General features: G+C 33.1%; 2 protein-coding genes across 4 annotated transcripts in view; both read left to right on the forward strand.

Moving 5' to 3' along the window:
• Positions 1-213: 213 nt before the first annotated feature.
• LOC149422533 (p21-activated protein kinase-interacting protein 1-like) lies at positions 214-4,529 on the forward strand. Its single transcript, XM_089633848.1, has 3 exons — positions 214-408; positions 2,377-2,674; positions 3,633-4,529. The coding sequence occupies exons 1-3, from the start codon at positions 337-339 to the stop codon at positions 4,436-4,438; spliced, it is 1,176 nt and encodes a 391-aa protein (XP_089489974.1). The 5' UTR covers positions 214-336; the 3' UTR covers positions 4,439-4,529.
• A 2,537-nt stretch (positions 4,530-7,066) lies between these two features.
• The window catches only part of Spn (protein phosphatase 1 regulatory subunit spinophilin), a 181,879-nt gene continuing 172,876 nt past the window's right edge, over positions 7,067-16,069 (forward strand). For all 3 annotated transcript variants that reach the window (XM_089633340.1, XM_089633343.1, XM_089633342.1), the window contains exon 1: positions 7,067-7,583. The gene's annotated coding sequence lies outside the window, so the exon portion shown is untranslated. The remainder of the gene's footprint in view (positions 7,584-16,069) is intronic.

Here is a 16,069-nt window from a genome sequence, read left to right on the forward strand (position 1 = left end):
AACATCACAATCGCGGTGACGGCAATGAAAACCCAATATTTCTATTTACTTAAGAAATATCAATTTTCTTTGCCTCGCATAATATCTTCCGATTTTTTATCGTGAACCGCTATCTTTATATTACAAAATGTTGTCATTGTAATGTTGGCTAATCTGCAATATCTCGCCTTCATAAAACGTACTACTAACTCTCATATCTATGGAACTGTCAAACAAATCTGTCTAGAAAACAGCCCGTTTGCCATGTGCGTTTAAAGATTTCCAGTATTTATGCAAATATTTTCGGCGTTACACTGAATGAATTAATTATATCCTGAAAATAATCACAATATAACCATGGAAGACGGATTAGAGATAGTCGTTGGAACCTACGAAGAATTCCTTTTAGGATACAAGTTGGATAATACGGTAGTTATTTAAATTTGATCATTTTCTTGGTATTTGTAGTGTCAATTATTGCTGTGTAGTGTCTAGTATTTATTCAATAAACCAGTCCGTTGTTTCAATTTTGTTAATTTGTTTAGAAATTATCTTACCTAACGAATGATAAATCTACTAACTGTAAATAAGTGTTTTCTGCTGTAAACCGCTGGAGTAACTGTTTACTAAACTTACCAGTAATAATTGAATAATATAACGTGTTTGGTTTTCTGCACGGCACTATCAGGGCTTAGGCTCATTGAGATATATATATAGAGCTAAAATTAGCACTCAAAGTATGGGCCACAAACATTGGTTAATCGTCTGCTGTGAGGTACCACGTGCTTCAGTCAGTTACAAGCGCTCGCCGGACAAAAGTCTCCAGGGGTAACTTCAAAATGCCAACATGGGCGCTGAGATATTCTACAAGTCTTACTGGAAAACACGGAAAGCAATGGTATAATCTTTCATCAGTAAATAGGGTTTTACCATAATCAGTAGTCATGTAAATTGGCTTTTTAATGTTAAAGCACTCGAAATTGGTATGCTGGTAAACTAAATGCTTCGCGGCGGCGCATAATCGTCGGTCGCCGGCGACTCCGTTCATTGAGTTTGTTCGCGGTCGTTTGGATTTGCGTGACATCAACAGCGGCCACACCCTCATTCCTACTTCCCGCGCGGAAACAATATGTTATACTGATTTTGCAAGGAAATCTAGACTATATACATAACTCAAAAAATTATTATTAAACACTATTCCTAAATGGAAGTTATATTTTTGTAATCCAGTCAAATCGCTGTATTTTTTAATTTATGTTCTTGTTATTTTTAATTTTGTTTCTTTCATATATTATTTTTATTATTTCTTTCTTATGTTTCAAAACTGTCATTAAAATTGTACCACCTACATGTAAAAGCCGTTTGGGCGTTAAATAAATAAATAAATAACTCAATGCTTAGGCCAAATAAATCAATAGAACATTATGCTCTAGTTTATATTTTGATAGCTTCCACATCCACCCCTGTTATGCCCTTTTATACAGGTTCCAAGGCTTTTCGTCGGGATTTTATACAAGACAGTGTCAAACTTGCTTTTCAACCCTTTTTTTTTATCTTTACAAAAAATACTGCGCACTAATAATGTCTTAATTAGTTTTGACATTTTCATTTAATGCAATATGTTTCTTTTTTTAAGTATTCCGGATCGCTGGCCATGCTTAATTAAATTATTGTAAATTGCCGTCTTCCATGCAACGCAAGGGAATTTTTATTTTACTTAATTGATAGTTAGAATTTCAAAATTAAAATTCCCAAATACATATAGTTACCTTTTTTAGTAATTAAACTAAAGCAAAAGGTTTTATTTTTAAAAGCATGGCCAGCGATCCCGAATAATTATCTTCTTTTTATTTCTGTGAAAAAAATGTAGCACACTAATAATGTCGTAATTAGTTTGACAGTTTCATATAATGTAATATGTTTCTGTTTCTTAACGTATTCGCCGCTACGCACATACTAATATGCGAGAATAAATCCTGATCTCATGCACTATCCACAAGATTTCGATAATTTTCATAGCGCCGTTTTTGTGAAAAAGCACATAAGGGCGCTGTATATGTAATAAATTAAATATACAATAGTTTACATCTAAGATTTATAGAAATTTGTGAAGGTAAAAATGGTGCCGCGCACATCTTCATCTTCTATATATGTATAATGAGACCATTCATCCCATTTTGAACAGAACCTTTTTGTTTTTCGTCCAGTCCCGTTTTCAGAAAGCAGGCACGTGCGTCATCAAATGTTGAGAAAAAACTAAAATATTGTCTCTAGTATCAGTTAGGGTATCATCATAAGTCTGTATTTCTTCAATTAAAGTGTTTGGGAGAAACCGGCTTCCACGTCTGTCTCTTTATCTGCAATTCCCTAAAATTAATTAAATATTATATATTCTAGGGTCCCGAATGGAAGCTAATCCAAAGCTTTGCGACCCACGCGCATACCAGCTCCGTGCGCAGCGTGGCCTCGGCGGGCCCGTTCCTGGCCTCAGGGGGCGCCGATGACAAGATCATCATCCACGACATGAAGAACCGCACGGAGAGCCGGGTCCTGCTACACCACAGCGGCACGGTTAACGCAGTGGCCTTCGCTGAGGGGGGCACACATATTCTCAGCGGGGGGGCTGACGGCTCTTTCACCATCACCAGAACGGGCAACTGGCAAATTGAAAAACATTGGCCCAAGGCTCATGGAGGTAATCATTTTATTTTGAACTCTTATTATAAAGTTAAATATTACTTTTTATGGACTAAAACACCTTTATAACTTTTTATTTATGACCGGACCAGTTTCATCTTCTAACGGGCATCTTCAGTCTATTTACTGATCCCGTCTTTAATAAAAAAGTTGAACAAAGTTATAAAGGTATTTCAATCCATGAAAAATAGTTTTTAATAGCATTTATTAGTATGTAGTATTAGTAGTATTTATTCCACCATGAATTAAAAGTTTCAAAATTTGAAATAATACGTACATACAATGAAACCTGACCATTTCATCAATCAATTTATTCCTATTTGTTGATCATAAAATTCTCAATCACAAGTTTCCAACTTATTGGTTATGTTTTCTGGGGTTCACCATTTCCTGCATAAATCTAAACAGAGAAACTAAAAGCTATTGACTGCAATGCATTTTTCATTTTTATCGGCGTCTTGATGTTTGAATAACAATCTCATGTCCATCTATATTTCTTGCATACAAAATATGAAGCTGGCTACCAAAATACAACTTCCAACATTGCATTAAATATGTCTTTTGTTAGTATTATGAATTGGAAAATCTGTTTTTAATTTTTTATTATTAAATTCACACAGGAGGCCCACGAAAATAATTTCCCTCAGGGCCTATGTCATATTTGGGGATGGGGGTGTGGAGTGTCTATTTGTTGAGAGAGAAGTGAACATTGGTCTTGAAGGGTGGAAACACAGAAGCATGTAAATCATCAAAGAATGAGTTTTGGAAACAACCCATTCTCGTGTGGCAAAATGTCAACCGTCTACAAATGTTGGGTGCGCATTTGGCATATTTTCCGATGTAATGTGTTCTATCTACGATACTTTTTTAACGCATCCCAATAATTTTATTTTATTTAATGAAACTACTAATATAAAAATAATCTTTGTTGTTAATATATTTATTTTTTATTTCAGGATCTCCTGTATCATACATTTCTGTTCACCCGAGCAACAAGCTGGCACTCACACTCGGAGAAGACCGCACCTTGAGAACATGGAATCTAATTAAAGGCAGGAAAGCTTACGTCATCAATCTAAACAGCAAAGGCACAGCACACGCCCTGTCTGTCACATGGGGCCCTGAGGGGCAACACTTTGCTCTGACTGGATACAACGACATCAGCGTTTGGGCTGTCTCTAATGCCGCCATCAAACATGTCCTTAAATGTCCCAGCAAGTCCATCTGCATGGTCTTCATATCAGAAGAACTGGCAGCTGTAGGATTAGAAAGTGGAGAAATCATGATGTTCAATTTAGAATCTGGCAATTCAACAACACACCCGGCTCATACACAAAGGGTGAAAGCCATTACGTACAGCAATGGCTACCTCTTTTCTGCCTCAAGTTCAGGGCATATCATAATATGGAAAGTTAAAGCAAAAAAAATGAGTTTAATAGAAAAGTGTTCAGTGTCAACGGGGTGCAGAATCACAGGTATCACCCTCGTAAAACCTTTTGAGGGTCTCATTAAAAAAGAAGAAGAAGCTCCTGTACAAGAAGAAACTGAAAATATTGAAAATGAAAATATTAAAAAGAAAACAAAGAAACGAAAGCTTTCCGAAGAAAGCCCGTTGGAAGTAGTAATCGCAGAAGATACTAAAGCATTTTGCAAAAAAAGTTACGCGCCTTATGTTTCTGTCAGTCTTGATAACGAAACTAAAGATAAATCTCCAGCTAAGGCGTATAAAAAGAAAAAGTGGAATAAAAATAAGAAAAAATAATTATGTATTATACATTTGTTATTATTTGTTGCAGGCTTTGTTTTAAAAAAAAAAAAAATTTAATAAAGTATTATTTACCATAAATATAATATTCTGTCAGTGTGCTTGTTTACTTTCTCCTTTTAGCTGTATAATTTATCAAAAACGAAACCAACAAAACAATTCTCTCGAACAACATGTTATTATTTATCCAGTTCGTACTTGACATTGTGAACAAACTTCTATAGCAGGAAATCTCAGGGTAATCCACAATAATTTGAGATTCAGTGCTGCTGGGTGATTCAAAATTATAATATAGAAAACAGATTAACCATGTTAATAAATCTATAAAACTAGAAATTTTTGTTCAAAACCTTAAATCTCCGACAGTTCTTGCAATTTTGACACAATGTTGCATTGAAATACGCATCTGTTTTTTTATACCTATATCATATAGATGTTACCTGTGACAGGTAAAAACATGCTTTTTATTAAAACAGCGCCTTGTGTTGGATGTAAAAGCAACATGCGCTATTTTTTATCTGCACATACATACTGAGCCACAGCAACGCGTGGCCGAGTACAGTTGGTATGACAATAAAATAATAGTGCAGTGTTTTTAACAAATGGTAATATTCAGCCTTTCAGGGTAGAACTGTTGATGTGGTTGATAGCACGGTGGGTAGAGTACACTATGCTATTTGTTGGGTATATAGAGTTTGATGCTCACAACAAGTACTGACTTTTTTACCAACACCTTTTTAAAATGAGTTATCCTTAACCTTTATAATGCTGGCCTTTTTAACACAATCTCTCTGAACACGTGGCATGTTTTGGCACTATTTTTGTGTTTTAGTGAAACTTCATGGATCGCATATATATGACATCTGCGTATTGGTATAGTCACCGATGGATCACATAAATGACAACCGGTTAGTTAAGATGTTAAGATTAATGATAAGTTATTTTTATTAATATCACCATTATGCTAGTCGTGCACAGTGGTTTTAAGTTATTTTTTGAAAATATCACCACTATGCTCTTCGCACATGAGGGCTATAAATACTCATAATATAAACAGGCCAATCCCAGACATATTATGAGAGTATAGCGCTCGAGTGTGACTTGCAAGATTAGCATTATAAACAGGCCAGCTTTTTTTCTTACTTCTCATATTAATGAACTAAGAACGGTTTTTTTTTTGTACGTGGATTTGGGTAGGTATTGTTGCCAAGATAAAAATACCCAGCTATGCTATTTGAACCCTGATTGACATGCTATGTTTGGTGATTCAGCATATCTAAAAATTTATAAGGAGATAGTTACTGGGTAAAATGGCAGAGGGGTATAGCTCGCAACTCTTGGTTTATTTTATGAATTCGCAAAGAGTATTCAATAGGACAAAATTGAATTCAAGTCGCAAACAAATAATTTACGGTATGCGACGCTCGTTGTATTCTACGTGTTCATAGATGGCGTTAATTAATTTATTTCAATAAAATTCGCTTTTTGAAAGGTATTGCTTTACAATATTTAGACAAATTATTTATTTTCGCCCGCCCATATATACGCAATATGAATATGAATAAACAGTTTGGTTCGTTTAAAAACTGAATTCTTTCGAGAAAGGCAATATTGTACCGATGATTCAATCCAATTTTACGATAACCGACATTACAATAGAGAATTACAGTTTCTCTGCAAGAGTTGCATCCGCAATCTTCCAAGTCCAATGCGTAAACCAGACCACTATACTACAGAGGTGATGTCTGAGCATACCGAAGTGCTGTTTTAACTTGACAGTTTTGCATTTCGTCTCTCTAAATTTGTTTCTTCATTATGTCAGAATGTGATGTCCTTTTTATTGATTCAGTAAAGTTTTTTTTTTTCAATATGTAATCGTGGTGTTTATTTTTAATTATTCACTTTTTTTTCAATAATCTGGTACTTACCTTCCTAAAGAAAGTTTGAAAATTAGTAATTGTCAGTGAGATGGTGATGTTTGATAATTGCTTATTTGATTTTTTGAAATGTTACGTGAAATCAGTGGCGTAGCTATAGCACTCACATGGGGAGGGCTCGACTGGCTCATCCCGAAGAGGAGGGTTCGACCCTGGGGGGAGAGGGCTCGAAACATTTATTGGAAAGTATTTTGGGACCTCTACTTACCACACAACTTATTATTTACATCACCTTGGTAAAAGAGATGGTGCAAATAATATTGATGTATTTTCTAGGAATCTAGTCTACTGGAACTATTCTCTTTTTTTTCCTACCAATACTTAAGCAGATGGGGGAGGGGGGCGTTGAATCCCCTAACCCTCCTGTTATATAAGCTTTTGCATGATTAAATATATGGTTTATAATTAAATTGGTACGTATTATATACCTTTATATTTTTCTACTATCTTATAATTTCAGAGGTAAATTTGGTTTTCATAGAGAAACATAGTTTTCGGACTCAAAGTCTACCGTTCACGAATTTAATAATTTATTACATTGATTACTTATCATTTACCAGTCAAAGTTATATTCCTTTCATTTAATATAATTGTGTCATGTTGGTAGCGTTGCCTAGGTAGGCACTGGCACTCTGACTCTGTTACGTTGGCTACTACGCTCAGTCGTTGACCGAAGTGCTATCTCATTCGTCGCGAACTGTGTGTCCCTGTCATTCGATAGGAGATTGCGCGAGTTGGGGCGTTCTGCCGGCGCTTCGTGCCCCTCCCACCCCTGAGCGACTGTTTATCGCGTTAATTCACCGGTACGTCAGTTCTGCGACTCGATCTTTTCTCCTTTCTTTTTTCACTAGAAATCGACTTTCCTGAGTGTTGGATTGATAATGAGAATGCATTTGCGTTGATTGTTTCCGTTTTATTCAGTGATCACTCGCCGTGTGTCACTAACGGTACGTTTTGTCATTGATTCTAGTGAAACGCACGCAGGATTTCATTGCACGGTTATTGATATTATGAGTACGGTGTTTAAAAATGTCTCACGGTAAATAGGCTTCCGTGTTGTGTTGTGCTTGTGTTGATAAAATAAACGTTACTTTTGTTTTCGATATATAATTTGGAAGTTAAAACGGCATCAAAGGAGAGATAACCGAAAATTACTTCTAAGGACTGTCACTAGGGATGGTGTATTGTCTTGACGGGGTATAAAGGTATGTATGTCGATATACTTTGGTACTTCTATCTACTACGACTTTGTATGTAATAGTATTATTAAATTTGTTTGTCAAACATAATAATTTGGAATTTACCTTAATTTAAAATGTCATTTTGAATGTAGTTTTGTATATCATTATAGCAAATATTCGTGCATTACACACTTTGACTATCGTAATGAAAATTATACACCTTTATAATCTACTTTTTTTTTAGATCTTATTTTTGCGCCTTATTATTTTGTTATAATTATACTTGACATCTTTACGTATTGTTTGTGATTTACACTATTCTTGATAAAATATGATGAATTTGTGAACATGAAAATTTAATGGTTTTATTATCAGTTTTTGGACAGGAAATTTGTTTGACTCAATACAGTAATAATGCTTGGCAAAGCTCATCTTATTCCGTTAATAATAATTCTTTAATAAATATTAACATAATTATTTGGATAATATTGAATGGAATTTACTGACATGTAATAATTTACCTAAGTAGCTGAATGTTTTTTCCTGCTTTATTGAGAAATATCAAGTCTACATTAGTTTTAATATTATATTATTTGGTGAACTCTATTATGTTCATATTTATTTAGTTTGACCCTACCTTCCTAGATAAGAAATATTACATTATGCTTTCCATTTTTGGCGAACCACCTGCCCACACACGTATAATATTGCTGTAATCGTACAAAGGTCTATCTCAGAAATTAAAGGTTGAACTTTTTTTCATCTGCTAAATGTATTTTTCTGTGCCAGTATTATTATAATCCAGTTTCTTATTGTCGGTAGCTAACCTCATCCCTATTTTTTTATACAATCTTACGGGACAACGCCTTCCCCCCTTTATTTTGTAAATAGACGATAAACATTCAGCAACGGGTATAATGCTATTTGTCCATAGTATTTAAGTATTGTTTTGTTCATATTTGTAAAGAAATATAAATACCTTTCCAGAAGTACATAATATGTTGTTCTTTGTTGATATCAAAAATCATAATATGTGAAAGGTTACCATAACGACACTATGGCCATAGTAGATTGTAAGAAACTACGAATAATAATGATCAAAATGTAAAATCGATCCACGACCGGTTATACAACTGTATTGTTGCATTTATTCATGTTTTTTTTACCACCTAACACTAGCATAATAGATAGATTCTAGGTAGGTACCCGGCACATGATTGGGTTATGAAATTTTATCCATTGCAAATATAAAATCTATGGTAAAATAACTGGATGCATATTTTTAGGCATATATTATCGGTATTGAGGGAATAAGTTATATTGTGCTCCGCCTAAGATTTGGGTAGGAGTTTTTTTTTCTATTACAAATAGGAAAAATCTATGACAACATTTTTTTATATAGTTTTGGCTTGGCATGTAATGGGTATCGGAGAATGAGGTACTTATGTACACTTTGTTTGGTGTGTGTTTTTTTATTATTTAATAATTGTTTCTCTTTTCTAAGTAGAGAAAATATTAGACAGCCAACATGATACAGGCGAAGTAGTGGCGAATGCCAACTGTTCATATTTGTATTTCGTTTAGGACGGGTTGTTTCGGAGAATTTGAACAATCATCCTATTTCAACGTTCATTTTCAAGTTCTGTGAAAGATTTTTTCAAGTTCTGTTTTTATGTCAATTCTTTCAAGCAAATAGCCTATAATGATATAATAACAGAACTTGAATAGGACTTTCACAGAACCCGAAACAGAACGTTGAAATTTGATGAATTGTGCAAATTCTCCGAAACAACACAGTGTTGTTTTTGTTTCTAAAACCGCAAGTCCATGTAGTAGTGCCTAACCAGCAGCTGATATTTCCACTATTTTAGAAATCTTATATTAATTTATTGAAAAATTGTCTCCTTTTTTTCAAAATCTCGTTTGTAACTGCCGTGCGCACCGTTACTTTGTTAGATATTTGACAGCTAGACAGTCAGATAGGATTAATACATAGTACCTATGTACCTATACAATATTTGAGATGATAATATATATTTTTTAAATAAGGATTCTAAAACAATTCAGTTGTCAGAAATCACAAGGTTTGCAAGTACCTACGCAAATTTTTTTTAATGTGTTATGATGTCGTCGATGTGCATTATTTCGAACCTTTTCAAATTTACTGCCCCTTCGTTGGATTTCACATTTGGATTTCACAGCTGTTTCAACATTTTTTAACTGAAAATATGTATTTTTCTCGCTCACGGGTTTTATGATGTTTAGCTGGAAACTGATTATGTTTGTAATTACAATTCTTTTTAAAACAATAATAACCGTAAATAAATGTACAACGAATAATGTAACGCTTTATGAAGTAATAACGCATACGCACTAACAATAATGGCCGACTGAATCGTTGAACAATAATACAACATTCGTAACACTTCTAAGATTACTATTCGAGATTAATTCCGCTTTTATTTGACTATAATATATTACTTCATTACCTTTATTACGATCTAAACTCTTTGAGGTCATCTTCCCGCTGGTAAAAATATTTTGTTTATGTCGCCACAAATCAAAAATAATATTTTTTACTAACATGCAGTGTTGCTAGGTACGTATCTATCTAGTAGCTACGTAACCCGAGAACATGTTGTATACTTTTAATACTTAACTATGTAGGTACTTTTGCGCATTTATTACAATAGTATATAAACTCTAATATCTACGGTTTAATAATTTTACTATTGCAGTTAAATATTAATGGTAGTTACTGATTATTCAGCTGATCTCCATAATAAAATTTCGCCTGAGCAATGTTAACAAATTTGGTAGCCAGATTAATTAGGTAACAGTAGTTGTTGGTCTCTACGGCGTTGAAGTTGTCCCCAATTCCCTGTGAATTGACTTGAGGGGTTTCAATTAAAATTAATTTTCCCTACTTAATTGGGTGTTCGGCATTCGAATCGTGTGATTGATTATGCCTATGAATATAATTCTATCTATACTTCATAAAATTACGCTTGGGACTATTCAACTTAAGAATTAAGATAAATTGACACTTTATTACAGCATGATAATATACAATCAAGCTGAAGACCACTCAGTTTTGTAAGACACTATGTTAAATACAAATGTAAAAACAACTGAATAAATAAATCATTTAAAAAATTATAGTGTAACAAGTCACATATATTATATTGTGTAGTAAACATAATTGTGTATACAATTATTCATGTTTGTTGCAAACCAGTAAAACAGCAAACAAAACAGTAATTTACTGTAAAATTTACGTAAGGTATATTCATATTTTAAGAGAGAAGATTTAATATATATGTATATAAATTATATTTATAGAAAAACACTAATAAGGAAGTTGAGTCCATTTTTTTTATTTTTTTTTATCAATGTTCGCATTCAAACTTAAATACTGGTATTTTTTTTTTTTTTTTAAAGTTTGTTTTCATAGTTAAATTAATTCTCAAAGTTTAAATTTTATTAAGCCCGCCAAAACGAGCGGAATCCGAGCGGTAACAGGCGGGGTGTAGTGTGACGTCATTAGAACTGTGAAAACCACGTCGCTTAAGCATTATGTATGGAAAAAAATTTAATTCTTCAACAAGGAATTCCAGTAATTTTTTTACCAATGTTAACCGTCTATTATAATTGATGTTATTAAAAAAAAAAGAAAATTGATTAAGATTTCATAGTTAAATTAATATTTTAAGTTAGAATATTTGCTTTTCACGCCCGATACGGTACTTGTACGGTATCGCCGTCGCTACTTGTTGACGTTCCCCGCGCGAATTCAGGACCACCGCGCAGAAAAGTAAAGACCAAAAGTAAAATAACGGTTTACAGCCCAGTTCACTGTGAGACTTCTCTGAGCGGCCGGCGGCCTGAAGTGTATCACATGCTTTGTGACATGTATAATAATAAAAACATCTAAGTTATGCAATAAACAACATATTATTATAAAGCACTATACGAATATGTATCTTTAGAAATCCATTTCATATAATAATAATAACAAATACGTACATATATTTGACAAACCCAAATAAACCTTTGGCCTATACACCTCTCTCATCTAAATCGACCATCTCTCATGTAATAGAAAGAGATGCACCATAGGTGTTCCGTTGTACGTACAAGTCACGACACATGTGACGACAGAATTCTTTCGACCAATCGTGGAGCGTATACAGTATATTGCTATTGAATGCTTTTTCAAGAACGTTTAACTAATTGTAAGAATAATAATATAGAAATATATTTATATATTTAGAATCGATATTTTTTGATCTACATGAACATATTTTTTATAAGTCAAAATATTTTTCACTCAACTTCCTTATTAGCAAAATTCCAATACTTCAAGAATAAGATAATCACTGAAGCACTAGTAGTTCTGTGATCAGTAATCCTAGCTTCCAAAAGTAGTTTATAATGTTCTCTTATTTAATAAATCAAAACTAAAATATCCTCTGAAATCATAAGATTTGTAAAAAGGTACTTAAATATCTACCTACTTAATTATAAATCATGTATTTTATTTAACATTTACAAAAATAAATAAATATAAATTATACAAATTGTCCAAAGAAACATCACTATCTCAATGCCTTTTTTCATACTTTCTTCATGCATGTAGGTACCATAATATTGAAAAATGCGAATAAAAAGTCAAAATAAAGACGACAATTTTACATTTCAAAAAATTATCTTTACTAAATCAGTGAACGTCCAGCATCCTTAAACGGAACGTACAAACAAATTTACAGCAGACGTATTGCAAAATGGTCGAGTTAAAACAGAATTTCGCTGCGCTCGGTCAATAAAAAAATATCATCTGAAAATAAAAGGGCTTTGAACGGCGTATGTAAAAAAAATAATCAGCCAACAAATAAGGAAGAAACCATCGGAAAGGCTCCACCGACAAAATGTGCATAAAACAGGCCTTCACTAAGTACCCGTGGTGAGTATCGAACCCTTTCCTCCCGACAGCTAGCCGAGCCTCCTACTCCCTCGAACGCATCCCATTATGTAATATATTGCACATACTTGTTGTGTATATTGACATCCCCTCCATATTGGAGGTTAGGACTCGAAAGAGGCGATTACTCATTAGGGTGTATCGATTTTTAACTTTTTTTTTGTTTTCAAATTCCAAGTTGATAAAAAGTTGCTACTAGGTACCACAACTTACCACAAAAAGTTTTAGATTTTCAAAAAAATGTTTAGGTCTCCCGCACAAGGCTTAAAGTTTTAATTTTTTTCAAAAAATATAAAAAAAAAATTTAATTTAAAAAAATAAAATCGTAATTTTTGTGTTCTGAACTCATTTTATGCCTTCTGTAAGAAAATTAAAATTAATTCCGGTGGTTTAAACTTTAAAAAAAAACATGGTTCATATACAGGGTGTATCGGCACTAACCCGACAAACTTTAACCAGCTATTCCTTAGCACATTTGGAGTAAAAAATGTTATGGCCACTTTGCTGTCCGGTAGCATTTTTTTTTCAATTAAAAACAAAAATATTTAAAATTTCCACACTACATCACTGTCATTGGCATTGCGTTTCGTGTTCAACAGCTGTTATAAGCAAGTATGTCAAAAAGCGTCTTTGCTCTTTCGCACACACTAAATAATAATAGTTAAAAATGAGACGAATGGTGCCGTGCCATTTCGTTGTGATTGTAGAAGTTCGCCAATATAGGTACACACGTGCATTATTCAACGGAATTCGAATAAAATATTTGCCAGATGGGTTTTCAAACTTTGACAAAGTATAAAACAGTGGTGACATGTGGTGAAAATATGTTTAATAAATTTTTTATTAAAAAAAAACGTTACCGGACAGCAAAGTGCACATAAGATTTTTTACTCCAAATATGCTAAGGAATAGCTGGTTAAAGTTTGTCGGGTACGTGCCGATACACCCTGTATGTGCACAAAATTACAAAATTTCATCAAAATTAACAAACTTTAGGGCTTGTGCGGGAGACCTAAAATCCATTTTTTATAAAAAAAATCTTTTCTTACTTATTTTTATGCCCTAATATTACTGTTTTTTAACTTGGAATAAACACAAAAGTTACGATTTTATTTTAAAAAAATTGGATATTTTTTGAAAAAAATTAAAAGTTTAGGCCTTGTGCGGGAGACCTAAACATTTTTTTAAAAATCCAAAACTTTTTGTGGTAAGTTGTGGTACCTAGTAGCAACTTTTTCTCAACTTGGAATTTGAAAACAAAAAAAAAGTTAAAAATCGATACACCCTATTACTCATATGAGGAAATTGAACAAACTTTAAACCTATCTTCATTAGAAAAACGTAGAAAAGACTCCGATCTAATTTGCATATTTAAAATAATCAACAGTATAACCACAAAGCACTCTCTTTAGGGTGAATTGCCTAATACAAAAAAAAACAGTATAACCGGCTACAACTCATTCAATTCAACACCCCATCCCGTAGACTCCGAAATAATGAATTGTTGTTCCTCAATCACCACTCAACTAACTATGGGTACCATTCTTCTTTGTCGAGACTTGTAAACTCAAGTCAGAGCATTGAATTTTTTGGTGTAAGTCTAAATGACTTTCAAAAAGCGATACGTAATGTGTAATTTTTCACAACTTAATCGTTATTGATGCTCTGACTTGTAGTTATTTTCTATATGTACATTTTCTATTTTACATTGTCTTTGCCCTTCACATTCATGTACTCTCCATTCACTGTCATCTATGTTTTCTTATTCGTGTCAATATTATGGTTTTAATGGACATATTGTCCGTAAATTAATAAATAAATAAATAACATTCCTTAAAATTTCCTATCCAGTACAACAGTGGTATTGTTATACCCTCTTAGATTATGACCTAATAATAATTATGAAATATAATTTCAACTTACTAGAGTTACTCCCCGGTTTTTTGAGTTGAAACAGTTGAAAAATATGCACAAACAATATGGCATCTTGTCTTATTTTTTACTGTTAAATTGATATTTCAAAACTTCACAGCTCTTTCAGAAGGAAATGATGTTGTGAACTGAACATATTTGCGTTGACCTAGAAATTCCCTGCAGATCTGTGCTAATTTCACGACGCCAAAACTCACCGTTCAGGATTTTATTTCTGCTTTAACACGCGGATTTTCTGGTTTAGTTAAATTATTATTATATATGGTGTTACATTTACATGTGTTATTATTATAAGCACGTTTTTCACGCAATATTCCGCAGAAGACACTTATTTCTTAAGGCGATGCACTACGTCGTGTAATATTTTAAATTGAGCCGCTATCAATAACAACCCTTACGTAGGTAGCGATAAGGTTTAAATTCCCGCTTAACACCATCCGCCTGTTTTGATTTATGCAAGAAAAAAACATGGCCAAAAAGTGCCTTTTATATTATTTTGTGAATGTTCAGGTATAAATATTTGAATTTTTTTCGATCATTTTATAAATAACTTAATTTGTCACATTATACAATAAAATTTTAACCGAATATGGGTTCGTAAGAAGGAGATTTTGAACTTTAAAGTAGTTTTCATAGGCCTTTACATTATTTTTTTCTGGGCTTATAAAAATACTTATCTAAAAATACTCGATTATATCAAAGGCCAAGATGTATTCTACTCGCAGTATTTAATTAAAGCATCTGAAACATTTCTAGGCGACCAAATTTTCAAACCAAAAACACATGATTTTGCATTACTACGTATGGCATCGCCTTAACAGACCTTATTCTGTACTGTGTGAGTAGTATTTCGCAAGGTTGTTTATTATCTCAGATGTATATTATTTCATTTCATTGTATGGTATATTTTTTTCGGTTCGGCCATGCTCGATCTAATTACTAAAGTGCCTACCTGCCTTTGCCGACATTTTGCGACACTCGCTCACCGACAGCTGTGTCGACCAAGAACTGGTACTAGGTGGGTAGGTTCTTTGTATGCTTTGTGTATTTTACTAAATTTGCGAAAACTCCTTCTAATGGCTCCTGCTGTACAAGACGTCATTTGCGATATTTAAAAAATATATATCTAAACGTCTGTCGTAAATTCTATTACCGAAGAAAACCTAATAAACTATGATTATTTGTACCTATTATACATCATCTCAAATCACAAATCGAACGGAATTGTGAATCACCGCTTATTAGTTTAACAAAAAAAGAATTCTGTATCAACAACTTATATCGGTAGCATTATTTGGACGACTCCACTAAGAACTCTCGCTATGGAATTTGCAAAACTTTTTCGGTTTTAGGTTTCTAGATCAACTTAAATTTTCTGCTTTGAATTATCAATCTAACTAACAAAAATTTATGCCGTATTGCGGGTTAAATACATTTTCAATTGTTCAGTAAATAAAAAAAAATCTTTCGAAATTTGTGTGAAGTCTGTTTGTTTTTATTCATTTTTGTAACTGTGAATTAAAAAATTATAATATTTTTTTAATCTGAATATCGCACAATAGTCCCAACTGCTCCCAACCGTCTGGAGCTAGTGATA

The sequence above is a fragment of the Hesperophylax consimilis genome, chromosome 7 (assembly GCF_061612785.1).
Source record: "Hesperophylax consimilis isolate HC1 chromosome 7, BYU_Hcon_1.0, whole genome shotgun sequence".
Lineage (NCBI taxonomy): Eukaryota > Metazoa > Arthropoda > Insecta > Trichoptera > Limnephilidae > Hesperophylax > Hesperophylax consimilis.